This window comes from Rhineura floridana, chromosome 3 (assembly GCF_030035675.1).
Source record: "Rhineura floridana isolate rRhiFlo1 chromosome 3, rRhiFlo1.hap2, whole genome shotgun sequence".
In the NCBI taxonomy this organism is placed as follows: domain Eukaryota; kingdom Metazoa; phylum Chordata; class Lepidosauria; order Squamata; family Rhineuridae; genus Rhineura; species Rhineura floridana.
Genome location: NC_084482.1, coordinates 21,612,020 through 21,639,343, shown reverse-complemented (window position 1 = coordinate 21,639,343; position 27,324 = coordinate 21,612,020). Strand labels below are relative to the sequence as shown.

At 44.9% G+C, this 27,324-nt stretch overlaps 1 protein-coding gene across 2 annotated transcripts in view; it reads left to right on the top strand.

Annotated features, from left to right (window-relative positions):
* FAIM2 (Fas apoptotic inhibitory molecule 2) overlaps positions 1–24,592 on the top strand; it is a 65,579-nt gene extending 40,987 nt beyond the window's left edge. For both annotated transcript variants that reach the window (XM_061614923.1, XM_061614924.1), the window contains 4 exons: positions 4,306–4,393; positions 5,442–5,537; positions 12,442–12,495; positions 20,157–24,592. In XM_061614923.1, the coding sequence (XP_061470907.1) occupies positions 4,306–4,393; positions 5,442–5,537; positions 12,442–12,495; positions 20,157–20,306 (388 nt within the window). In that variant the 3' untranslated portion in view covers positions 20,307–24,592. The remainder of the gene's footprint in view (positions 1–4,305; positions 4,394–5,441; positions 5,538–12,441; positions 12,496–20,156) is intronic.
* The last annotated feature ends 2,732 nt before the right edge of the window (positions 24,593–27,324 follow it).

Below are 27,324 nucleotides of genomic sequence, written 5' to 3'. Positions count from 1 at the left end.
GTCCCTAGTTGTAACTGTGTGTGGTCTGTTAAAAGATCATGATGTAACTAAGGGACATCATACTTTGGTAGGGAATTTTTCCACAGCAGACAAGATAACCAATTTCATTCTAACATAGAATCCTTTCTAGTTTACACAAAAGCTAATAAGGCCCTTGGGAATAAAGTCCAAAATGTTAGTTCTATATTTATATATTGAACCCACAATACAGGCATTTATCATAAAATACTGCAATGTGTTACTCTGTTAATGTTTTGCTACTCCTTTAATTTATTTGTAAATTAAATTGTGTTTGAAACTTTAATTGTAAATTATTTTATGAACAGAAATGATTTTTTTAAAACAAGATATTCCTAAACATACTTACCTAGGAGTAAATGTAATTGAACTTAATGAGGTTTTCTTCTGAGTAAACATGCATGGAATTACATTATTAGGCTGCAATCCAGTACACACCTACCTGGGAGTTAGTCCCATTGAAGCCAATGGAACTTACTTCTGAGTAGACATGTATTGGATTGCACTGTTAGTTAACTGAAGCTACTTACACACACAATTACCTCTTTGGCTTCTGATATTTCAAACAGACACTATGCACACCTTATTATTAAATTTGTTCCCATAGCCACATGGACTAGATAGAATCTTGGTTTTCTTCTTTAAAAAAAATGAAAACTGACATTTTCATTTTGCTGAATCCTGTATCTCATATATAGCATGTCTCTGCAGATGCTATATGAGATATGTTCCATCATGACTGCAACCTGACATCTCTGCAAGGAGAGGTGCTCTTATGAGTGAGACAGAAGGGATAGCACAAACGCTATTCCAGTTCTTGACTTTCCCAACAGAATGAGGTATTTGAGTACCGCCAAGTGGTCTGAGCTGTGGTGGCTCCTGTAGCAAACGGCGTGGGAGGGGGTGGGAGGTGTTGCTAGATAGAAGCTTGCTTTGCAACCTGTCTTGTGGCCCAAGTCTTGTACAACTTTCCTTTGGTTTCTGAAATAGCAATCTCATGGCCAGATGCTTCATGGATTTTCATTGTGCACGGATTCATAGGGTCACCATAAGTCATAACTGACTTGAAGGCACACAACACACACACAGATTTATCAGATAGCCAGCCGGTGGCAGTGGAGGGGCAATAATAATAATAATACAGCGAGAGGAGCAGTGAGCAAAGCCATCAGTCGGTCACAGAATCCAGAGCAATAAATGCATTGCAGCAAGCCATTCTGCTGTTGCAAATACAAAACCAGAGGAAATGTACATTTGGACTGCAACCTTCAGCATATTTATCTGGCAAGTCTTACTTGAAATCAGTAGAATTTACTTCTGCAAAACCGTTCAGGATTGGTGTATCTTGAATATAACATTAGCATCATAATAGCTGATTAAGGCTGCAATCCTAACCCCATTTACCTAAGCACCATTGAATTCAATAGGATCTACTGAATTAGGATTGCACTATTATTTATTTATTTATTTATTTATTTATTTATTTATTATTATAGTTATTTTTACCCCACCCTTTTTCCAAAACTAGAACTCACGGCGGCTTCCAGATAAAAGCACACATATAATTAAAAACATACAAAAGTCTAGATTAAAATCAAATTAGGGGCTCATCCAGACGACTGCAAAATGTGTGACACGCACGCTATGTGTGTTTATTACTTTTCGGTTGTCCAAATGATGTCGTGTACTGTTACACATTTTCGCGGGTTAAATCCGCTCCTTCCAATACCGGCAAAAATGCAATTTGCTTTTTTAAACTGGTAATCATCCGCTGCACCATTAGGGGCTCGGATGCAAAACCGCGGTTTATAGAGATGTAGGTGGTCCGTAGGCGGATCTTGGGCATGTCCCAGTACCCCTTCCGTCTTTACCATCCAATCATGGATTTTCACTTGTGCACATGTGCGCGAATGTGCTTGGAAAAGCCCGGGAAACTGAACCAATCAGAGCCACAGGATGTTACATTGTACTTCTCAGATGCAGAAATGTGCATTTCCGCATTTGCACACAAGGAGGTACTGCAGTTTACGCAGCCACGTTGTAGGTAGGGGACAAAGAAGTGGTGGTTGCCAGCCTAATTCATCTTTCCACTTCTGCACAAGCTAGCAAGGGGTGGCAGGTCGCAGTGGACCGCCGGCCAGCTGGTCGTCAGCCGCAGCTGGGGTCACTTCACTGCCCAGGCTGATGGAAGCCAGGGGCAGTAGCCATGACAAAAGGCTGGGGGGGGGTGCCAAGCAGCCCACCAGCTGATGGCCAGCTGCCTCACAGCTGATTGGTTCGCTGCACTGCCCTGGCAGCAAGCGGCAGTAGCCACAAGAAAGCCTCCTTTGCTTCATGCTGGCTCCAGGGGGAAGGAGATCGGCACAGATCTGGCCCTGAACACCACGCTCTACTGGGCTTTTAAGATCTTTTAGGGTTTTTTTTCCTTTTCTCTCTCCCGCCCCTTCTTCCCTTTCAAATTATTTTACCCCTCTTAAGGACGAAAGGTTTTTCTCTCTCTGCAGAGCTGCAGAGCTACTGCTACTGCCTGCTTGTTAATTTCACATTGAAGTGGAAAGATAATCATCCATCCCTTTATGTGCGTTCTGTAGAGCTGCTGCTGCTTCCTGCTCCTGCTTGTTAATTTCGGAGTGAGCAGAAACATTGTAATCCAAGGATAATGATCCATCCCTTTACGTGCATTCTGCAGAGGGGCTGCTGCTGCTGCTGCTGCTGCTACTGCTTGTCAATTTCACATTGAAGTGTAAACAGTTGCAAAGTATAACGATCCCATCCCTTCATGCAAGAACTAATGTTCTCTTTCGCTGCTTGATGTTTAACCCTTATGGCAGCTTGAATTCATGAAAGGGAAATATAGTTATGTACAATGCAATAGGAACCCAAATAGTAGCTGGATATAAGCTCTTATTGCATGCAGTTTTTTTCTTTTTTAAAATGTATCTCCAGAAACGTTAACATGCATAAAGGTAGAAAAGCATACAGTTGGTTTTGCAAAATATCGCGAATATGAGCTAACAGAAATACAAAAATACAAATGCTCCAGAGTGGCGAGCAGCAAAGACTTCCATTACAGCCACAGGAAATTCAAACTTTCGCGCTCACATTTTGTGCTTCATTGCAAACGGGGAGAGGAGCACATGTCATTTGTTGTGGGCCAATTGGCTGATAGGGGGTGGTCTTACAGGAGGAGCTGGGAAAAAGAGAAAAGAATATACGGATCTTCCTGCTGCGTGTGTGGGCACAAAAAAACTGTGGTTTTTTTATCGGGAAAGAGCGAATAACAGGCAAAGTGAGGACTGTCAGATGACAAACCGAATATGGAAAACGTGGAATATCCCGCTCCGTTTGGATGAGCCCTAGGTCTCAATGGGTGCATACTGCTCAGTGTTTTTCACCACATTTTAAGATGAGCAAGTACTTTTGGAAAGAACATAAAAATGTAAGAATTGCTCTGCTGGATGCAGGCTAAAGATCCCCCCTAACCCCAGCAATGGTCCACATTACTCATACTGTGTTTTTGGAAAGCTCATAAGCCGGGCATGAAGGGCACGTTGAACATCCCTGTTGTTTTATTCTCAGCATGAGAATCTCAGAGCTACTGCCCCTATTCACTAAGATTCCTATGAGGTCAGCAGCTGTAGCTCAGTGGCAGCGCACCAGCTTTGCTTGCAGAAGGTGCTAAGATCCTCCACTTAGAAAAGCTTGGGTACCAGTTCAAGAGAAGGCCTGAGTGATTGGAGACACCACCAGCTGCCATGGACAGTGCAGGCCCTAGATGGGCCAATGGTCTGACCTGGTATAAAGCAACTTCAGAATTTCATATAATCATATTAAGGGGGGGTACTTCTTTGAATGAGGAAAGTTCAGGTATCTTGGCCATGGATCATGGTCAACTATGAATAAATCCATTGGAATGAATGGACCTAAGCTGAATGAATGGAGCCGTCCTGGGCTCCTGCTGGGAGCAAGGGCGGGATATAAATAAATAAGCTAGCCATATCTGTTAACTTCAGTGGGTCTACTCTGAGTAGGACTAGCATGGAATATCACCCTATATCTGTTCCTCTTGCTCCTGAGTGGCATGCACCAGCTGGATTTCCTCTGCCAACTGAGAGTGTTGGCATTTCTCTGTCCTTCCCTAATTTGGCAGCTACCAGCCTCTGAAGTTAGATTTGAAGCCAAATGCATCCCAAGCTTCTGATAACTGAAGCATACATCCTTCCTGAAAGTAGAGCTCTTTGCTTGGATCTCATCTAATGTCATGTCATTTCTTTCTTCCTTGTGCAGCTACTACAACACCAAGTCAGTCCTCCTCTGCTTGGGGATCACAGCCCTGGTCTGCCTCTCCGTCACCATGTTCAGTTTCCAGACCAAGGTGAGTCTGTAAGGTATCTTAGTAGGGTTGAGCCTCCTCAATCTTGCAACTCCTTAATCTTGCAGGTGAAGGAGAAGTTGGCAGGATCATTCTGGCCATGTTCAGGAGGGGGGAGGCAAAATGGGGCAAAACCAAGCTAAATCTACCATTAGTAAATGCAGACTTAGCAGCAAGCAGCCACCATTTTTGTACCCAGATGTATCTTCAGAACAACACTACATGATGGCATAGCTTTCTTCTGAGGAGACATCTGGATTTTAAAAATGGCAACCACCAGTCACCATTGTCATTTCTATTGGGAAGAGTGCCACCACCATGAAGCAAGCACCAGCAAAACATATTTTTTAAAAGAGAGGTGAGGTACTTTGGTGACACCTTTTGCCCCTGAATTTGCTTATTTCCCCCTCCCTACCAGACCATTTTCCTTTTGTGCAATGTCTTTTTAGATTGATTGATTGATTGATTAAATTTATATCCCGCCCTTCCTCCCAGAAGAGTGTGAGCCTGAGGGCTGGGACTACTTTTCTTTTAGTGGTCTGCAAGTCATTCTGGGAGACTTTCCTGGCTGAAGAGCAGAATAAACATTCTATAACACTATCATCCCATTTTAATCCAAACATTTGCTTTAGATAGAAGGGGGGAGGATGTCAACATGAGCCAGGTTCAAATCTGGAAGGGTCTGATTTCAGATTGTTTTGAGCTGAGGTGTCTTGAATTCCTCCACTTCTGAATTTCCCCTCATCACTTGTGCTCAAGTGGAATGCTGTGGTTCATCTACAAGTAGTTAAAGCTAGATGTGATAGAGAGGTTATATGAGTCTAATGCAGCATTAAGTGCAGGGAACTCAGGGCATGAGGTATGACATGAGAAGGATGAGCTCCCATCTGGGTACAAGATTCAGTAGCAATTGCCCGACCAAGTCTGTGTGTGTGTGTGTGTGGGGGGGGTTATGTGAGCACCTCATGCTCCTGGCAACAAGGGAGCTCTCAAATCCACCCCTTCAGTGTATGCACAGACAGAGTGATGGCCTTTTGTTTTCCTTCTGCAGTATGACTTCACCTCTTGCCAGGGAGTGCTGTTTGTGATGCTGATGGTGCTGTTTTTTAGCGGGATCATCCTGGCTATTATGCTTCCTTTCAAATACGTAAGTCTCTTCTTGCATCTGGCAAGAGAACCGTAGCCCATATTATGATGATGGTGATGATGATTACTACTACTGCTACTACTACTACTACTACTACTACTACTACTACTACTACTACTACTATCATTATTAGATTTGTTAGTTGCTTCTTACCCAAAGGTCTATGAGAAACTTACAACGTTGTTTAAAACAAAAATAAATACATCATAACCTAAAAACAAAACTATTAAACAACCACCAGCACCTCCATACAGCCACAGGAGGCTTTGGCAGCAGCCTTCCATGTGCTATGTTTTCAGACCCAGTGGAACAGCAAGGGGCAAGCCCAAAGCACTCAGAAATTGTTTAAAGCAAGGGTAGCCAATGTGGCACCCTACCGATATAGCTGGACTACAACACCCATCATCCCTGACTGTCAGCCATGCTGGCTGTGGCTGGTGGGAATTGTAGCCCAACAACTCCAGAGGGCACCATGTTGGCTACCCCTCGTTTAAAGCCTCTACAACAAATCACAGCATTGGAACAGAAGCCAAAAGGCCTTCACACCCAACCTTCTGCTCTTTACTAGTTCCCCACTGTTCAACCTTCAAAATCCAGACTACAAAACAAAAACAGAGCGCAGAAAGATACTTGGAATGCAAAGAGCTTCACCTGTGTCAAGAACATGAGCAGGGATGAGCAACTCTGTCAATTTCAGTTTCTCCCAGTTTCTTGTTTTCCCAATTTTAAATTGTTTGCCACATTTCTACATTAGTTTCAGTTTTTTTAAGTCATCACGAAAATTTGTAAGCATTTCAGAGCGCATTTCTCCTAACATGCAGATTTTTGCCTGCAGTTTTGCTGAATATACACACTTTTCTGAGCCATTTTCCCCATGCTACTTTCTCTACTAAATGCATTTTTATACACATTAACATGCATATTTTTGTGCAAATTAGGTCGGTGTACTTTATGAAATGAAATCTCCACCTCCCCAAGATAACATGGGCCATGATTTGTAAGGACGTTTTTCTGCATGTGCCCCATTGAAATTAGGAATGAGAGGAGGATTTCCCGTATTTTTGATCCTTGCTTGTTTCTCAGGTTTTGCTTTGTCTTTCTGTGTTTTCCAGTGCTCCTGACTCTTGGTTTAAATCAGATAATTTCTGACAACTCTGGAACTGGAGTCTGTGCATTCTTGCCACAGCGTTCATTTCATTTCTATCACTCCCCACAGCTCCATATTACCAATAGGCACATGCACGTCAATAAAACACTGGAAGAAAAACAGCAGTGATATGATGCAGGAGTAGAATGATTTCATCAAGGTTCTTTTTGTGTGGTGTGTAATTGATACACAAAAGAAGGATCTAGATGCAATCATACTTACAATTGCATCAAGACTACAGTGCCTTTTGCAGTGTTTTATTAATGTGCACTTATAGAATGGAGGGGAAAGTGTTAATGAATCAAAGGAACTGATAGCTGCAGCAAACTGGGCGATGCATAGCACTCATTACCAAATTTAGAAGTTTAGAAAATGGAACAATGGAGATGAGGGTGCCTAATGTGTTGGACCCACCTTGGAAGTAAGACCAGAACATTTGGGACTTGAAAATCTGGTGAGAGAATATGGATGAGGATAATTTCAGAAGCGCACCCCATCAAAATGGAACTGCAGCTGAGAGAGCGCACAACAATGCCCTTGGGCAACTCTTGCTTCATTTGGTAGGGTTTGCATAAGATGACTCCCTAGTACAGGAGTAGTGCATTAGTGAAAGTAATGTATAAGAAGTCCATTATATCAGGCAAAACTGTGAGCAAAACTGCATACTAATGTTCATGCAGATAATTTAAAAAAATTACAAACTGATGCAGGAATGGGGTGAACTGAACTTAAGAGTGGAAAAATAAGAAATTGAGATAACCTGAAATTGACGAATGTGTCCATCTCTATTCTCAGGCAAAAGGCTGCCTTGGGTGGCCCAGCCCATTAACGTTTTCTGCCGCAGCCTGTGAAATCCTGCCTACAGGCCACTAATCATGCTCTGCCTAGACTGGATTATGAGCCTTCATTTTGGTTCTCCCTGTTCTTTTCTGAGCACGTTTCTGTGATGTTCCTGCTTGTAGGGTAAATATGGTACCACCGGACTGGTGATGTCTCTGGTGGTGCCTAGTGAAAGGCAGTAGCCACAAGCAGGTGGGAACCTGACAGGGAGAACCAGAGAAGGGCGTCACAGTTCCCCCTGCTAACTTCCTAATCATTATCTCGGTTTCTTTTGTGACCTCTGTTTCCACATCTCTCTCACCTGCACCCATACAAACTCTGCAAGGTTTGGCACTGGGTTGTGTTTACTGTTCCTGACCAGTGGTTCTTCATGAAGCAAAAACTGATTATGACAGGGAGGGGGGAAAATGGGAAGGAGGGCAAAGATGCTGGAATCTCTCAGCCATTCCCCACGAGGGAGTTTTCATGCTGCAGTTTGTTATCACGAGAGCCTGCTAGATAATAGGAAATGTTGACAAAAGAAGGTGTGTTAGCCTGGGTCCTGAAGCCCCCATTAATCACTGTGGACTTGACTTGTTTGCCTGATGCCCAGATTAGACTGGGCTTTCCATTACCCCAGTGGGCTGGAATCATTTTGAGAACCTGATGATCTCGCTTCAAAAGAACATTTTGGCCTTTGATTCACACCCTTCCACGATTCAGGCCTGAATAAGCTGAATCTCGAAGGCTTGTTAAGAGCGTTGCACTTTGTTACAGAGTTAACTTCTAATTCCAGTTGTTATCTGAAAGGAACTTAAATGGTGAAGACATCTTTTTGGGTGAGATGGGGGGTGTTTTGTGTATAAACACTTTCAACCTCCTTTTCAGAATTGCTGCGGCTTCAGAATTCTCATTTGATGAACACCCAAGCAGGAATGGAAGGATACCAACTCCCATCAGCCCTAGCCAGCATAGCCAATGGACAGAGATGATGGGAGTTTTAGCTGAACAACATGTGGAGAATCGCATGATCCCCACCTTTGATTTAGAGTGAGTGTTGTGTCTTTGGGCACTGGGAACTTTAAACAATAACGGATGCCAAGAGATGATGTTCCCAAAGGACAACACATACTGGAGAGTCAAACATCTCAGGCACACAGCTAACCACTGGTCAGTTCTTCCCCTGTGCCTCCTCTTTACTCTGTCTTTTTACTCTTTCATAACATGGGATGGGCCAGTCTGCAGCTGTTCTGGCTACTCTATAAAACAGGGAGTGGAACTATCATAAAGCCTACTCAGCAAATGGTCATTATACTAAGGGTAATTTCAGAATGGTCACTCAGGCCTAATCTACACAAACACCAGACCATGTTGTAAAATTATCTCTGTGGGATCACATAGAATCATAGACTAGTAGAGTTGGAAGGGGCCTATAAGGCCATCGAGTCCAACCCTCTGCTCAATGCAGGAATCCAATTTACAACATACCAGACAGGTGGCTGTCTAGCTGCCTCTTGAGCACCTCCACTGATGGAGAGTCCACCAACTCCCTAGGCAATTGGTTCCATTGTTGCATGCCTCTAACGGTTAGGAAGTTTTTCCTGGTGTTCAATCAAAATCTGGCTTCCTGTAACTTGAGCCCATTTTTCCATGTCCTGCACTCCAAGACGATTGAGAAAAGATCCTGTCCCCCCTCTGTGTGGCAACTTTTCAAGTACTTGAAGAGTGCTATCATATCTCCCCTCAGTCTTCTCTTCTCAGTGCTAAACATGCCCAGTTCTTTCAGTCTCTCTTCATAGGGCTTTGTTTCCAGTCCCCTGATCATCCTCATTGCCCTTCTCTGAACCCGTTCTAGTCTGTCTGCATCCTTCTTAAAGTGTGGTCTCTGTCAAAGATCCATCCCCCTGGGGTTCCTTACCCTCAGTACTCCAAGGGGGTTCCTTGCTTCTGAGAACAGTCCCTACCCCACTGGGTTCCCACTTCTCAGGCACACTTCTCCCTTTCCACGGAAGTAACTATCCCTGGTATTCACTGCCAACACCCTTCTTTCTAAATTCTTCCCCTGAGTGAAGGGACCTCAGAGAACTATGGGATTTTAGAGGGATTTACCCTCACTAATCAATCTGTAGCGTTCAGCCTTCCAGCACTAGATTTAGAATCCTTAGTTCCAAGCCAATACACATCTTTTATACAAAGATTGTTTATTTAAGAGTAGATACGTTGGTATATACAAAAGGAGAAATAGTAGTTTGATTCCTTAAAGCTAATCACCCTCAGGCGGGCTACACACGGTCATTGACATAACAAAAGGAGAGATGTTCAATACAGACACAAAACAAAAGAAAGAGTTATCCTAACTAGGATCCTATACTTACATCCAATTAACTCTATTCCTTCATGGAGCAGCCGGGTTCCCAAGCGGCTGTCCCTGTTACACATCAGCGAGTCTAGGTAGATGGAACAAAAAGGGAACTTCGTTTTGAAAGAACCTCCTTCATATTTATGGGTTTCTTTTCCTCAACAAGGAGGGGGGAAAGTAAATAGCCATATCCCGCCCCTGCTGGGGATCCCTTCCTTTGAAGCCTTTGAAGATTGAGAGAGCTAGACAGCATCATCCAGGTGTCCCGATCTACAACATCCCCTCTTCCTGACTTTTAATCCCAGGAAGCTGATAAGGAGCAACACCTAAGAATCAGTTGCATTTCCTTGCAAGGTTGTAAATTGCCTGTCTGACACTGAGCTTCGGATCTTCCCCAGTAGGGAATCTTAAGGAAGCCACAGGCTCCCAGAATTCCCTCTGGTTGCCTCACTTCAGCTTGACCAAAGTTAGCTATTCTTGACAGTCTCCAGAACTGGAGACAGTACTCAAGAAGAGGCCTAACCAGTGCTGAACAGAGAGGAACTAGTATTTCATGCGATTTGGAACTATACTTCTGTTAACGCAGCCTAAAATAGTATTTGCCTTTTTTTCCAGCCACATTGCACTGTTGGCTCATATTTAGCTTGTGATTAACAACAATTCCAAGATCCTTCTTGTGTGTAGTATTTCTGAGCCAAGTATCCCCCATCTTATAATTGTGCCTTTGGTTTCTTTTTCCTAGGCATAGAACTTTGCATTTATCCCTGTTAAACTTCATTCTGTTGTTTTCAGCCCAATGCTCCAGCCTATCAAGGTCCCTTTGAATTTTATTTCTGTCTTCCAGGGTATTCGCTTTCCTCCCAATTTTGTATCATCTGCAAATTTAATAAGCATGCTCTGTACCTCCTCATCCAAGTCATTAATAAAAATGTTGAAGAGTACTGAGCCCAAGACCGAGCCCTGTGCTACCCACTCGTTACTTCTGCCCAGTTTGAGAAGGAACCATTGATAAGCATTCTTTGAGTATGATTCTGTAGTCAACTGTGGATCCATCTGATAGATGTTCCATCCAGCCCACATTTAGCTAGCTTGCCAATCAGAATACTGTGGGGCACTTTGTCAAATCATGGAGCACATGGAAGGGAATCATATGTTTGACTGCTTAAAACAAACCAGGAAGGGGGAAGTCTCCACATAGAAAACTAGCAAATCGGCGATAAGGCTAGCTTTCTTCTTGACATTTAGTTTTCTGTATGCCAGAAATATTTTTTTAATTGGGGGGGGTTCAGTCATGTGATCTCCTACTTGCAGTCTCCAGTGACACGGGCCAGAGGTTTTAGCACATGATCTATGTAGGTCAGGGAAGGTGGAACCTGCGGCCTTCCTTTTGTTGTTTGATTCCATCTCCCATCATCCCTCACCATTGGCCATGCTGTCTGGGGCTAATTGGAGTTGGTGTCCGACAACATCTGGAGGACCCAGGTTCCTCATCTCTGATGTAGGACCTCTGTAGAGCTATGCACTTCCAGACAAACACCATAATGCCCTTATCCTGACTGTTCTTGTTTTAATTTGGCATAGCGGTGGGGGATGATCCAAAATCTGACCCTGGTGAATTTGTGCTTTCATTGTCTTCACCAAGCTCAATAATGTAAAAACAAGATGTTATCAAGTTGTGTAGGAAATGTATAACACATTCCTGTCATACATTTATTTAAATATTAACTGGGACAGGGAGGGGAGAGTAATGATTCCCAAATTTCATAAGCCATGTTATATGAAACCAAGTAAATGTTGCTCCCCAAGGTCGCCCTTCATTCTGATGGAAACGGAAGAAAAGTGAGGGAAGCAGCAACAATAGGAAAGAGTTGTTGTGTTCAAGTCGTGCTTGTGAGCTTCCTGTAGGCATCTGGCATGCATGCAATCCCAACCCCATATACCTGGGAGTAAGCCCCATTGAATTCAATAGGACTTCACAGTAGATATGGTTGCTCTGACACACATCGGGAGTCCCTGCTCTGGAAAGAGCTTTATTTAATTTCCAGTTATCATCCATCACGGTCAGCATCATCCTTTGATTCATTATCAAGTGACACTTGGTTCCCAGCCTGTGCCTGGGAGCCTGTCTAATGAGGTGAGAACAATGCAGGAGCCATTTTTCTTCCTTGCACTTGGCTCCTTTTCCACCTTCTTTATGGAGGTAGTGGTGATTGTGGTGGTGGTAGTGGTGGTGGTGATTATTTTGACTTTGGGCCAATTGAGCCTACCTGTACCAGAGTCTCTACCAGGGGAAGAGCCATAGCTCAGTGGCAGAGCATCTGGTTTAGGTCCCTGGTTCAATCTCCAGCATTTCCAGGTAGGACCAGGAATGTCCCCCACCTGAAACCCTGGAGAGCTACTGCCAGTTGGTGTAGTAGACAATACTGAGCTGGATGGACTGATGGTCTCACTCAGGATAAGGCAGCTTCCTATGTTCCTATGTACAGACAACCGGCCATCCATCCTCCCACATTGGCTGTATCTTTTCCATCCTTCTGTCTTATTAGGCTGACCAATCTCTCTTGCCTCTTCCCCTGTAGGTGCCGTGGCTCCAGGCCATTTATGCTGTGCTGGGTGCAATTGTATTTACTATGGTAAGTAAGCTCACATTCACAAAACAATTCTCTCTCTTCTCCCCCCCCGACCATTAGCAGTGAGAATTTGCAGAGCTTATCAGATCAGCTGAGCTTCCCAGGCAACCATTTGTGGGAAGTAAAGGAAGAGGCAAAATAGTACTAGGGGGAAAATGGGTGCTAGGTCATGTGACCAGGCTGACTTTGGAATAGGGGTAGTTTTCCTTTGCCACAACCTAAAATTCTCTCTTTGGGGGACTTACTCCAGCCTCTGCTGAGCCAGCTTTGGTTGAGCCCCGGCTGAACCGACACAGCCCTGGCTGAGCCAGGATGGAGAAGTTACACCAGTGTATCTCTGGCTGAGCCAGGATGGGGGACTTCAGCTCTGCTGGGTCTGCCAGAGATTCCCCGAAGATCTTGGGTCTGAATTGCTCCCTTAGTCCCTATAAAACAATTGAATGTTTAGCGGGTTATATTCTCCCTGTGCCCCTGAAGAAGGTTGTCATCAACCAAAATGTGTTGGGCACCATATTGTTTTATAAAGACTATGATTATTTTATACAGATCCATTTTTCAGTTCCATTTTGAGGCTTTGCTTCTTGTGCTTCCTGTGATTTTTTTTTTTGGGGGGGGGAGGGAGCTTCCCCTTTCCCTGCTCCTTCAAATGCAGTCGCAGAGCTTCCCTTTGTACTTCATGAATCTCTCATTTGTACAATCCAATCTGCAGGGTTTGTGTTCAAGTCCTTTGCTGTTCAGGGTTCAGTCTCTGTAATGATGAGCGACATGCACACTGGTCTCAGTTCAGAATGGGAGAACCAAGCTATCCCCTCCCGCCTCGAAAAAAAGAAAGAAAAGCCAGAAAAAAATGTGTTTCTTCCAAGCCTAATCCAGAATTGCAAAACCCAGTCATAGATCTATTGGTGTCACTGGGAGCATGATGGACTTTGAGCATTTTCTCTCCCTACGCCCCACCTTATCTAAGTGCCCCCCCTTTAAAAACCCTTAAAACTACCCCCTTTCCTTCTCCCTATATTAGTGGGTATATTGGGGCCACAGCAGTAACAAGACCTCTCTGGAGGCTTCTGTCCATGTCCCCTCCCCCGTGCCTAGAATGCATGGATGCAGGTAAACCAGGAACAATAGGAACCGGGGGATGCATTTTCCCAGGGTGCCTAGGTTCCTAAGAAGGATGCGCTCCTGCGATGTGCATCAGAGAAGCTGCTAGTTGTGCATTCTAGGTATTAATGAGGGGGAGACCCGCTCAGAGATCCTGCTACTGCTGCCCCACCATCAGAAAGAGAGAGGGAAGATGGGGATGGACAAATCTGTCATTCACTTTCTTTCAGGACCTCATTTTTCCAAACTTAAGTTCAGTTTGCCCACTTTCTGCATCTGTAACTGGGGAAAAAATGTCCCCCTGAAATGCACATTTCTCCTTATATATACAGTTCTGCACACAATTCTGTCTAATATGCACATTTTTGCAAGCTATTTCCCCCAATATAATACATTTTTGTATGTTGTTTTCATTACCTTGAGCTCCTTGGAGGAAAGGTAGGATCTGAATGTGGTAATAGATAAAGAATTTGTGCACACTTTCTCCTAATGTACACATTTTGTGGGGATGGCTGGGTTAAGGACTGTGTTGCAAAATCCAGAGAAGTTCAGATTTCAACAGATAACTGCACTCAGTTTGTGTATTGTTTTGGGAAGTGCACATTCAGTATCTCTCCCCCATCATGCAAAAAGAAGGTGGTGGCAGGTCATGGAGGAAGGGCTTCTCCTCTCTGGCAGTACAGTAACTGGCAGGGATGAAAGCCAATATAATCCCCGTCAGAAGGCAGAAGCATCTGGGCTCAGCTCTTCTTGCGGCGAGACCTTCTCAATGGGAGCAGAGTCCATATTTGACGTTTCCCCCATCTCAGCTCATCCGCTTATAGCTTTGCATCCCAAAATACACCCCTAGATGCCATGGGACAAGTGCCGACGTGGCCCGCCTGGCAGGGCTATGCTAGCTTCCTGGCAGGTAGGTCACTGTTGCCTACCAGGAGGGAGAAGGAGAGGCAGCAAAAAGAGGTCAGCATAGTGCAAATGCACCAGTGGGAGCACCAGGTTGGCACCACCGGTGCATTTGCACTGCAGAAGCCTCCATGCTGCCTCGCCCCTCGCTTCCCAGGAAGCAACAGTGCCCCCCCAGGAAGCTAGCATAGCAGCTTTGCCCCACCCAGTGAGCCAGTTCTGGGCATATGAACCTTATGTCGTTGCAAAGATCTAAGAGCCTGACTACAGGACATTATATTCATCATTTAAAAACAAAACAAAAAGCACCAGCCCTGTGTAAAATCCTGAAGAGCCCTGAATCTTAAAGCTGCTCAGGAAAAACAGGCAGAGAAGGCTGGAGAGGCCCAATGACAGAGGAGCGGGCTGAACATGTTGTTTATCTCTTGGCCACCTTCTCTCTCTCCTTTTTACAGCGAATTGTCCTGAGGGCTTGAGAAGGGGAGGAGCAGGGCCACTGGCCACTGAAGGAGAGATAAGCAGCAGAGATAAGATAAACAATGGGGTCAGCGCTTTGCCTTCCTTGTGCATTTCTGTAGCTTCCTCTGCCTGTCTCCTGGGGGGCTACAGGACTCTCCACAATCAGAGCCTGACTTTTTTCTTTTTTGATCTAATGAATGTATTCCCTTTATGTGTATGTGAATGTAACCTTTAGCCAGCTTCTAACTGTATGGTGGGAGCCAGTAAGAGAAGACAACCATCAGAGAGACAGCAGGTACCAAGAGATACTAGAAAACTGGAACGTTTGGCCAGGTGAACAAGGGCATCAGGGCCTGCGTCAGAGGTCGGTAAAGCTGGGCACCTGCTGAGGGCATAGGGGCTTGGAAGGGCCCACCGCTGATCCTGCCAGCCCCACCAGCATTGGGACCCCTACAGCCATCGGAGCTGCAGCACTGCACTGCTGCTCCTCCTATAACCCTTTGCCCCCTCCTCCCTGCAGACATGCTTACCCAAAGTGATGATAGGCTGGATCATATGAGTGTGAGGGGGTGGGGAGGTGGGGCTGAGGTGTTGAAATGAATCACAAGATTCTTCTTGCTCAAGCTGCAGCATGAAGTCTGAGCATATATCCCCAAAACATTGCTGCATGTCTGTTTGATGTGTTAGAAATGAATGAATGTGTCTAACCGATGTAGCTGGGTGTGCCAGCTTCTCAAACTGCATGCAAGTTCAGCTGATGCTTAGCTCATTGCATATCACTGATTCAGCATTCAGGCACTGCCCTAGGGAGAAGAAGTTCCCCAAGCACGATAGGAACCCCTGATCACATTAGAACAAAGATGATGGAGCTTTTTCAGTCAGAGGGCCGCATTTCCTTCGTGGCAACCTTCTGAGGACCACATGCCAGTGTGGGAGGGGGAAAGAACCAAAAGTGGACGGAGGAACAAATGGGCATTTTACCTTTGTATAGTTGCCTAGTTTGTATGCCAGATGGATATGTGACTGTGTGTGTAGAGCAGACAGGGAACTTTGGTCCTCCAGATGTTGCTAGGACTCCAACTTCTACTAGCCCCAGAAAGCATGACCAATGGTCATGGATGATGGGAGCTATAGTTGAGCAACATCTGGAGGGCCCAAAGTTTCCCATACCTGTACTATAGAAAGCACACAGAAGCAAAACATGTGTGGTAGTTATAATCCAGGGATGGGGAACCTGCGGTCTTCCAGGTGTTGTTGGACTCAAGCTCCCATCAGCCCCAGTCAGATAGCCAGTGATGAAGGATAATGGGAGTGGTAGTCCGGCAGCATCTGGAGGGACACATTTTCCCCATTTCTATTATAAACCATGGAACACCTTCCCAGAGTGCAATCAATTTTTCCAAACAAAGATAGCAGCGAGTTGGGGAAGCTAAGGCAAATACGTTGCCTCTATAGGCTGAAAGTTGCCACCATAGGCCAGGAGAAGCAGGGGAAGTCTACTGGATTCAGTATCTCACCAAGACCCATTGAATTCTCTTGTCCTCTTTCCATTTGAGAGCTGCAGAGATGCTAGCATATTGGACCTGCTTGCCTGCTGATTGTGTTTAATCTTAGCCCTGGGCCCCTGGCACAAGGCAGATGGGTGAGGCATTGCAGCTGGGTGGTGAAATCTTGAATGCACTGGCTCAGGCTGCAAAGTCAGGCTGGCAGCCACCCAGAGAGGATCCTCCCCTTTAATCTGAGCCATGGGAACTGGCAGAGCATTCCAAGTGAGGAGCAAAGCCAGGGACCTGTGCATGGATCTGACCTGCCAGCACCAAGAGAGGTACCCAGGCAATGCCTTGCTCGTGGTTTTCCCATACTTTGACCTGTGACTTTAATGACTGCTAGGAAGAAGCTTTGCTTATCTCCATGCAAATTGGTGTTTGGTTTTTTTTTGGACAGCAAAAACAGTCTAACTGTTGGGGGGGGGGCAATAGCATCAGAATTATCCCTTTCCAAGGGCTGTGAGTCACGATATGCTGCAGCTGCTGCTTAAAATGTATCCATCTAAAATATGAAAGGTGATGTGAAATAAACATGCATTTTAAGGCTTGTCCTACTAAAAGGTAAAACAGAGGTATCCTCACTGGAATTTAGAGCTGATTATAAGGTCTGGGATAACTCATGCAGGGCAAACTCCCCATGGCTCAGTTTGCAGTTGGCTCTTGGTTCTGAGGAGGATCTCTCTCTCTCTCTCTCTCTCTCTCTCTCTCTCTCTCTCACACACACACACACACGGAAAATACACTGCTTTTCCTCCAAGCCCAATTCTGACATTTGGAAACTCTGTTGTACTCTTGGTGACATTGTTAAAACACCTGAATGCCTCCCACTGCAAGAGTTGAACATATAAGAATCTTTACACTGGCTATCTGTTTGTTTCTGAACAAGCAGAGTTTTGACCTTTTAAAGCCCCAAATGATCTGGGACAGGAACATCTGAAGATCTACCTGCTCTGTGTCTGTAGGAAACTGCCTGTCAATTGACATGTTCTACTGCGGCCTTCCTCTGAGCCTTCACAGCTGAGGGCAGGTAGACATTGGAATACTTTTCCCAGTGATATTCATCAGTCATCCACATTGTTGAAATTTAAATGCCGAGGGGTGTTTTTTTTACAAAAAAACCCCAGTGTTTTGTGAAGCTTTCGACAGTGCTGTTTTTGCTATTCTTGACTACTGGATCTGATTCTTAATTTTAATTTCTTGTTTTATTTGAACAGATTGCTTTACTTACTATTAACCACCATGGTGGCCTAGTCTTGATAGAAAGGCAGGATATCAATATTATTAAAAACTAGGGGGGCTCTGCCTCACTGCTAGCTTTGGTCATCAACCCCTGCCAACTCCTAGGCAAACCCACTCTCCTCACCAACCTGCTTGCCTCACCTGTTTTTCTGCTGAAGCTGCTGCTGCCTTGTACAAATAGTGCCACAGTGCAGGGCAGGTAGGCCTCAGACTGGCCTCCTGCCAACCCATCCAGGCTGCCACTGCTGCCACCTCCACTGCCCCATGACACCTCCTCCCTTGGACAAATGCCGCCATGCAGTGTACCGGCCATCGCCCCCCCCCCCGACAGGTCTGTGGCACTGCAAACTGCATCATGATGCTTGAGTTTTATTTAGATAGAAATAAACAAATACGTAAAACTTTCTGTTCATACTGTAATTCAGCATTCCCCAACGTGGTGTCCTCTGGATATTTTGCACTACAGCCTTCATTATCCCTGGCCATTGGCCTGATGGTAGTTGTAGTCTGAAACATCTGGACAGCACCATGTTGGGGAAGGCTGTTATAATTAGAGGCAGAATGAAGAGTTAATAATTGCTGGATGTTACTTGCTTCTCTCCATGCCTCCTCCCCCATTCTTGTGTTTTGATTCAATTTTAAGGTAGGACTAGACATGACAATAGATGCTCTGCATCAAACTTTCTCTCCTCTTCCTAGTAATTCCTAGTCAAATACAGCATGTGATGTGACCCCATCACACTGCCTTTCCCTGCCACTTCTTCACAGCATAGGTGGGCAGGGGAAGGGAAATATGCAGCGTGGTGATATATCACATGTTGTGTAATGACATATATGTTACGAAGAAGAGATAAGAAAGTGGCACAGAATGGCAGCAGATCAGTGTCTCTTTTAAAGTCTAGCTCCTTCCTCAGCTTAATATTGTATGTGAAAAGTAAGATATTTTAATACATGCGCTGGTAGCATTTAGTAATGTGCTGGTAACCTCCAGGCTGGATTACTGTAATGCGCTGTAATTACTGTAATTACTGTGGGGTTGTCCTTGAGGTTGCTCTGGAAGCTGCAGCTGGTGCAAAATGCAATGGCATGATTGCTTATTGGGGCAGGATATTGCCAGCATATTACCCCACTGCTGAAAGAATTGCACTGGCTGCCCATTAGCTACTGCGCTAAGTTCAAACTGCTGGTTTTGGTGTATACAGCTTGGGACCAGGATACCTGAAAGTTTGTCTTACCCCTTATATACCCAGTCAGTCACTGCACTCTGCAGGTGAGGGCCTCCTGCAGATACCATCTCATCTGGAGGTCCATTCCACACAACATAGGAAATGGACTTTTAGTTTTGTGGCATCTACCCTTTGGAAATCACTCCTCCTAAATATTAGACAGGTGCTGCCTCTGTTGTCTTTTTGGTGCTTGCTGAAGACCTTCCTCTTTCAACAAGCCTTTTAAGTAGAGACCTTATCCTAGTCTGCATCAGTGTTGGAATTGTTTTTAGTTTTTTTTTTAAAAAAGATATTTTAAAGATTTATTTTTAAAGATGTTTTGTTTTTTTAAATATTTCAGAGATGTTTCTAGCATTTTTGTTTGCTACCCTGGGCTCCTTCTGGGAGGAGGGGTTGCATATAAATTTAATTAACAACAGATCTTGGCCAACTGGGGAAAGGAACTGAGCCATTTTGCCATCTATTCATGGGCTGAACCTATTCCTATGCCAAACACTTTGAAAGTAAGAGAAACTGGGATGAGAAGGAAACTCAGTTCAGTTCGCATTTTAATGTAACTCTACCTAATGTACACTCTCTAAGACAATATACAAACCAAAAAGCACAGCTTTCCTTCATAATTCACATTTATCTGAATTTTGCAATGCACTTCTGTAACCAAAAATGTGTACAAAATGCATCTATTAGGAGCAAGTGTGCATAAAAATGCATATAAAGTGTTGTAAACTGCCCAGAGAGCATCGGCTCTGGGGCGGTATACAAATGCAATAAATAAATAAATAAATAATATAATTATTATCAGTAATGGTAGTATTTAGGTTTTTATCCTAACCATCCTTCTGAATGCATTGTATTAGGGAAAATTGCTTACAAAAATATGTATAAAGAGCAAAACTGCATACAAAAATGTGAATATTAGGAGAAATGCATGCAGACTAAAAAGTTGATGAATTTCCATGAGGACTTTTTTTAAAGTAAACTGATGTGGAAATGTGGCAAACTGAAATTATAATGGAAAAATGAGAAACTGGGAGAAACTAAAAGTGACAGATTTGTCCATCCCTGCAGAGAGGTTATTGTCATATTTAGCCTGCAATCTTGTACTCATTTACATGGGAGCAAATCCCATTGAATTCAGCAGGGCTCAGAGGGCACTGTTGACCTTTGCCTGTATTTGGTTTTCTCTCCTCAGTTTCTGGCCTTTGACACACAGCTCCTGATGGGAAACCGCCGCTATGCCATGAGCCCGGAGGAATACATCTTTGGAGCCCTCAACATCTATCTGGACATCATCTACATATTCTCCTTTTTCCTACAGATCTTTGGGTCCAGCCGAGAGTGAGCTTGGCAAGCTCTTAGGTCCTGTGTGGGATAAAACAGAATATATCTATCTGATGACCCAACAACCAGGAAAGGAGAGAGGAAGAATCAGCTAACCTCTCTAGCCCTTTAGCAAGCTCCATTCCATCCATCAGATGGGTGCCTACCCACCCATTGGCCTTCTTGAGCTCCTTCTACAGGCTGTACATATATATATGTATATATATATGCGCGCTTAAACCTTTTATGACTCAAAAAGCAAACTGGGGTGTAAATATACTAGGCCCTCCCTTGCTCCCACAACTGTATTCAAGCTGTAAATGGAACTTGGAGTTGTAGTACTAGAATGAACACGGGAGGAGAAGGGGGCATCCCATGGTTGCTTTCAGCTGAAACAAAGCAACCAGAATTGAAACATGGCCTTATCGAGGGTGTCACGCAAGGAGCAATTTGTGACGTTTTACAGAATGGTTTTTTGTGTGTGTGGTGTTCTCAATGCAAACTGTTGCAAGCCTCTAAATCCAAGTTCTGGCACAAAGTCAAGGCCAATCTGTTTTTAACTTGTACCTGCTTTTTGCCCCAAGGAGCTTAGAGCAGCATTTTTTTTAGGGTTCCCAGGTAGTCTCCTATCCAAGCAGTTTACAAGGTCCACTTTGCTTCACTTCAGTGGTAAAACCTAGCTGTGTGCCCTCATGTTCACTAGGAAGACTTAGGCTGAAATCATTCTGCCTGGTTTTGAGTTTTAACTTGCCAATTTGAAGTAGGGGGTATCTGTCAAATTTCAGCTGTTCTGCAAATTTTTGTTTAAGCTCTAATTCCAGCACAGTAAGAGAAGGAGGGTGAACATCCACAAGAAATTGTCATTGTGGCCCTGCTGAAATAGGGATGGTCCTGGAGCAGTGACTGTGCCCCAGCCACTGATTCAGAGCAAACATTTGTTTGTCCACTGCCAGGTTTGGGGTTATGGGATAGTTCCTTTTGCTGTCACTTTAACACTCCCCTCCCTTGCACCAATGACCATCTGTCTCACCATCCCTTTTTTGGGACATTGATGACATTACTCATGAGACTTCTTCCCAGGAGTTAATCAGGGCTTGAAAGGAGGCAAGGCACAGATATATAGTGCAATACTTTCTTCTTTTGTATACCTAACTAAGCAAGGCTGGCTTTCAGAGAGCCAGTTCAGATTTGGAGAGGGTAGCTGCAGCTTTTCTAATTGTGTATAATTTATTTCAAAGAGTTTTGCCAATCTTTACAGACAGATACACACACACACACACACACACACACATCTGAGTAGTGAATAATTTATAAGAGATTCCAATTAGAGTATTCAGATCACTTTTGCATTATGACATTATCATCTTAGAAATAGTGTGTTCACGAATGGGAGCCCTGTGTCTCCCATAAGTCTCATCTATAGGTGGTGTTCTCCAAGAGTTATAACCCTGATCACCTTGGCTTATCACAAATGGTTTGGCAACCTTCTCTTGCGAAGCTCTCCAGTGGTTATCTACGTCACCTAGCCATCTAGGCCAGAACAGCTGCCTAAATTAAACATAGTTCCACATTGGAGTTTGAAGCCATCCTGCATGCAGTCCCTCAGTTGCTCAAAGTAGATGGGTGATAGGAAAAGTGCTGAGGTTGGGGCTAGGGATGGGATAGGTCGGTCAGTGCCGGTTCGAAAGCATTCCAACTACCTAACAGGCTGGTATCGATTGGAGTTCGTTCTTTGTCTGCAAGCTGCTGCTTTTACTGATCCAGGATTTCTCCCCTCAGAAAAAATATATTAATATTGATATTTTAAAGGAAATTCAATATTTTGAATGAAACGTTGACAAATTCAAATATCGATAAATTGAAGGAAATCCTGATAAAAATATTGATATTAATATGAATATTTTAGATGCGGATTTTTGTGTGTGGAAAAAATCCATTTCCAATAATAGCTGCAGAAAATCACTAGATAAAAATCTGATCCTCAATGATAGCAAATAAGCAAATTAATGGAAAATTCTGTAAAAAAAATCTGAATTGGGCAAAATTCTAGCACATCCCTAGTTGGGGTCAAGGGTTCCAGGATGAAAAAGCTTGACAAGGAATGTTAATAACTTATCCCAAATTGACCAAGGCAATGAGGCCATCTCTAACCTTAGTGCAAACCATATATTTGTTAATCAGGTGACGACAGCACGCAATCATCCTGGGCAAACTGCAGTGTTTACTGCACCCTCTGCATATATAACCATTGACACAATTGCAATGTTGGTATTTGCACTCGGTTCAGTTGTGTGATCTGATGAACCTCAGTATCATTATCTGTGCATTCATGGCATTGGTACCTTTCTGACCCTGAATTTATGTGTGGGTGTCAACCTGCACTCTTTATTTGGCTATCCCCAACCTGGTGCCATCCAGAGGTTTTGGAATACGACTCCCATCAGCCCCTGCCAGCCTGAACAACTATGCTCGTTAGGGCTGATGGGAGTTGTAGGCCAAAACATCTGAAGATGGGAGTTGTAGGCCAAAACATCTGAAGATGGGAGTTGTAGGCCAAAACATCTGAACGGCACCAGGTTGGAGAAGGACAGATTAGACCGAGATGACGACAGTTCACTCAAGGCCACCCAGGGAGTTTCACAGCCGAGAAAGGTCTCTAAACTTAGGTCTCCAAGGTGCAAATCCAGCACTTTGTCCATTGTACCAGACCTAATCTGTAGATAGCGATAATATCACATGATGCATTGTGCATTTATCTCTTTATTGGCTTGTGGTGCTGATATTCTGCTTTTGTTCCTATAAGCTCAGAGCACCTTACAAGGGGCTCCCAGGGAATCTCTCATCCAGGCATTGACCAGGCTGAGACCTACGTGGCTTTATACGTCCCCAGATGTCCCAGGGTGATTTATTTCCTTACAGCAACGGCACAGTCACCAGTTTAGATAGATCGTCCCCACTCTAAGACTGGCTGCGTTGCTGCAGTCCATCTGTTCCTTACACTAGGCGGGACGTATAAAGGGGCTCCAGCCCACTCAGGCCTGCATGGCTTTAAAAAGCTGATTGTGTGACCAAGGAGATCTCTTGTCTTCACCGTTTCCATGGGGAGCTTCTTTGCACACTGGCAGTGGAAGCACCTCAGTGCAATCTGCTTTCCCCACTGGAAATGTCACCATGTCCCCGGTTGGTGCACTTCCTTTCTGAACCAGAAGCCTAGGAAACCACCGGGTGGAGACACCAGAGTCAAGTGGTCAGCAACTGACAGCCACCCCACGTACCCCCACTAGGCCATGTCTGCCCTCTCCTGAATCTCACTTTCAGTTGTCAATCCAGAGGTGTCCAAAGAGGAGTTTAAAGGGGCTGCAGGCAGCAGGGCACGAATCTTGACCAACTGGGGTCAGGGTCTTTTTCCATCACCCTCTTCTCAAACTGGCCCTTTGGGGAGACAAATACTAGTTATGGCCAGTGTTCATGAGAGGTCTTTATTGGCTCAGCAGCAATCACGTTTCCAGAGAGCGTGATCCCAGCCTGGAAGGGGCAGACAGATTGTCTCCCATCCCCTGCCACCGCCACCTCCCTTTGCATGTCCCCAGGCTACAGCCTGAATGAACTCAAGAGTGCACCCGAGTATCTTTCCATCATTCTGCATGTGGTGTTAGCGTTGCCCATTTGGAAACCAACCAGCTATTTTCTAATGGCAGGCCTGGGGCTGAGATAGCCTCTAACTCTTATTTAAAAGGCAATCCTACCACCCGATAGGGGCAGCTTATCTGAAATCTACCTGGGAATGCTGAGGAGTATGCGTCACGCCGTTGCCCATGGCATTTCTGAGCAGGGAAGAAAGGGGAGGGGATCTGAGCAGGCCAGTGCCAAGCCGTGTGTGCCTGCACATCCTTCTCCTCCTCCTCCTGCTGCTGCTACTGTCTCCTCCTCTAGCACTCACATGTTTCCATCGTCATTGCACACGGGTTCAGTTTACCAGCTGGTGGTGCCCCTGAGCTAACAAGAGGAAAGTTACTGTGCACATGTGGAGGAACAGTGGTCTGCGCAAAGCAGCTGCCTGCCGGCCTGCTTGCTTGTTTCTCCTTGCTTTTCTATCAGATGAGTTCTGCTCTCCCAACGGCTTCGTTTACGTAATGAATGCTCTGGTTTCATACCCAGGTTGTAATGTAGACGAGAGCCACGCGCCTTCTGTAAGAGTGGACAGAAAGGAGATGGAGGGATGCCAGTGGAGAAAAGCAAATGGGCACAATAATCAGATATGCAATGCCAGCCTGTTTGTCTTTCTTCTGTAACTAGCAAATGTGAATGGCGGGGGATAACAAATTTCTTCAATTTCATTGATTGAGCTAATAAATAAAAGGCCCTATCAGGTCTGACGCATTGCTGGTGCGGGGTGGGGTGTGTGCTGCCAAAGTCAATTGCTATGAGTAGCATGAGGGATGGGGCCTGGGCAGGCCTGCTTTTCAAAAGCTGCCCTTGAATGACACGGGGCAACAGTGAGAACACAGGAATGATTATTGAGCAGGATGAACCTGACTGACAGAGTGACAAAGGGGGAGACCGAAGCAGGATGCTCTCCACATGAGGGAACACAAGGAAGAGATCCTACATGGCCGCATTTTTTGGTCCTGCCACAGAGAGTTCCTTTCCTGGTACCACCTTGGTCTACATGCTGTTTTGCCCAGCAGTGGAGGGAGAGAGAAATGCTGGAAGTCTGGTGCTTTAGGGGAGGCACGGATAGGGAAGGAAATCTTTTCAGCACACATCCTTACAATTCCATGCTCTGGTGGCCCCAGGGTCAGGCAGTCTTGCTCAAGGGCAGAGCTCCATCCCTTGGTCATGTGCAAACTATGCTTCCTTGAGCTCCCAAAGGGACCCTGTTTGACTAGCAGTAGGGTTAGTTCAGAGCTGAGCTGTGTGATGCCACTTCAAAAGGATGGTGAAAGAACACAGGAGAAAAATCCCACCTCCCTTCCCCTTTCCAGTGTCATCTTATTAGGGACTTCGGTTGCAGACAGAGGATTTTCAGCCACTAGACCCTTCTGAGGACAAGAAGAGTCTTCATCAGACTTTGTTTCCCATACTTGGCTCATTCCATGAGCAGGGAGAACAGGCAGCCCTTTGGGGCACAAACTGTGTCATCGGGAAGAAGTTAAAGACAATTTATCAAATTTAAAAAACCCAACCCCAAAACTTTATCCGCAGCATTCCCTGCTGGACTCTGCACCATTTTATTCCTAGGCATGAGGTTATCAACAGCATGTCAGTGGCACATGGAAATACCTACCTATGCAACTGGGAGGTTGCCCTGTGTTCCCAATCTGGACAGCCATTCACATCTGACTTTTTGGGGATTCCTGGGATGCCATCACACCAGGAGCAGCTCGTCTGGTAGAGCAGAGCTCTGACAATAGCCTCCCATCAGGGGCATCACTGTTGGGGGTAGGGGAGAAATTCAGTTCCGTTAGCATTTGAAGGCGAACCTACCCAATTCACATTTTCTGAAAATGCATGAACCACCATCATTCAAAATCTGCACTTCTCTGAATTGTGCAGCGCAGCTCTCCAGTCAGGTAATGTGTACAAAGATGCATATACAAGGGTAAAATGTGCATTAAAATGCGTCATTTATCAAAAATAACATTAAAAATGTGTTGCATTAGGGGGAAATCGCTTTACAAAAATGTGTGTATTAGGCAAAATTGCCTGCAAATGCAACTATTTGCACCCAAACGCTAATGAATTTTCAGAAGGACTTTAAACGAGAGCAGTTGCAAACTGATGTGGCAATGTGAAGAACTGGACTTAAGACTGGAAAATTAGAAATGGAGAGAAGCACAAATTGACAGTTTTGCCCATCCCTAGTCACTGCTTCTTTCAGGAGGGGTGAGGTGGGGCTGTGTGAGCACATAAGTGGGAGCACTGGATTGGCTCCCCTGGCACACCCACATATCCCCAATCTCGCTGCCACTTTACTCCTCCCCATCTCAGTCATGTTTGCCGGGAGGCTGTTCCTCCAAACAGTCTAAAGCCCAAATGGTCTGATTCCTTTTGTGGTTTCAACCCCCGCAATCATCCCAAGTCCTCCAAACCGAAAGAGGAAGCCTCCAAGCCTGTCAGAAGGAGCCATGCCTCTAACAAACAGCAGCCCTTGAATTTGGGATGTGAAAAGGAATGACGTTCCACGTGATGCCACACCAGCTAGCCACTCTGCAAGGACAGGGCACCATTGCCAACATTTCAGAGGGAACAGGCAGAAACATTCTGCTGGAGTTTGAGACTGTCCTCCAGGGACACATTCCTAGAATCAAGAAAAATCACATGCCACTCCAAGCACACATTTATCCTTTCAGCCATCACACTTCTGCTGGAGATAGGGGTTATCAGACCAGTTCTTCTGGGCCTAACCCTGCTCCAGAATTTACTATGCTTTTCTTAAACAGCACCCAAGAAGATTGGGGGTGTGCACACAAGTTTAGATCTGAAATGGCTCAGCAGGAGAATGTGGAAATGACACTTCGGAATGGGTCTTTTTTTATTCCATAAGGGCAGTCCTCAACCACAAGGAGTTTGTAGATCTCTCAGAAGCATTGTCTACGTGTATGTGTTCACCTAACATCCTGGAAATATTACTGCTTTGCTTGTGCCAGGAGGAACATCCCACATAAAGCACTTCCAGTTGACCTTTTATCAGTACCAAGACATGGAGGGGCTTAAGGGTGCTTATGGCTTAAGAGCTGCAATCAAAGCACTTGCAAAAGCTTGAACTTTTTGGTAAACATTATTTCGATGCCGAGGCCTACCTGTTACAAGAAAGACAAGTGAGAATATGAGATCTGCCTTCAAATTCCTGGATGACCACATTTCTCTCACCTAATGACGCTGGTGCAGATTATGGAGGATTCTGGGGCCTTCCCAAAAGATGATTCTGTGGCCAAGATGCTACATGAAGTATCTCCAAAAAAGCTTTGGCAACTTTTCCCCCCAAGACTAGATTGCCAATCAAGTCCACCTTCCAATAACCCTAGTGATGATGATTT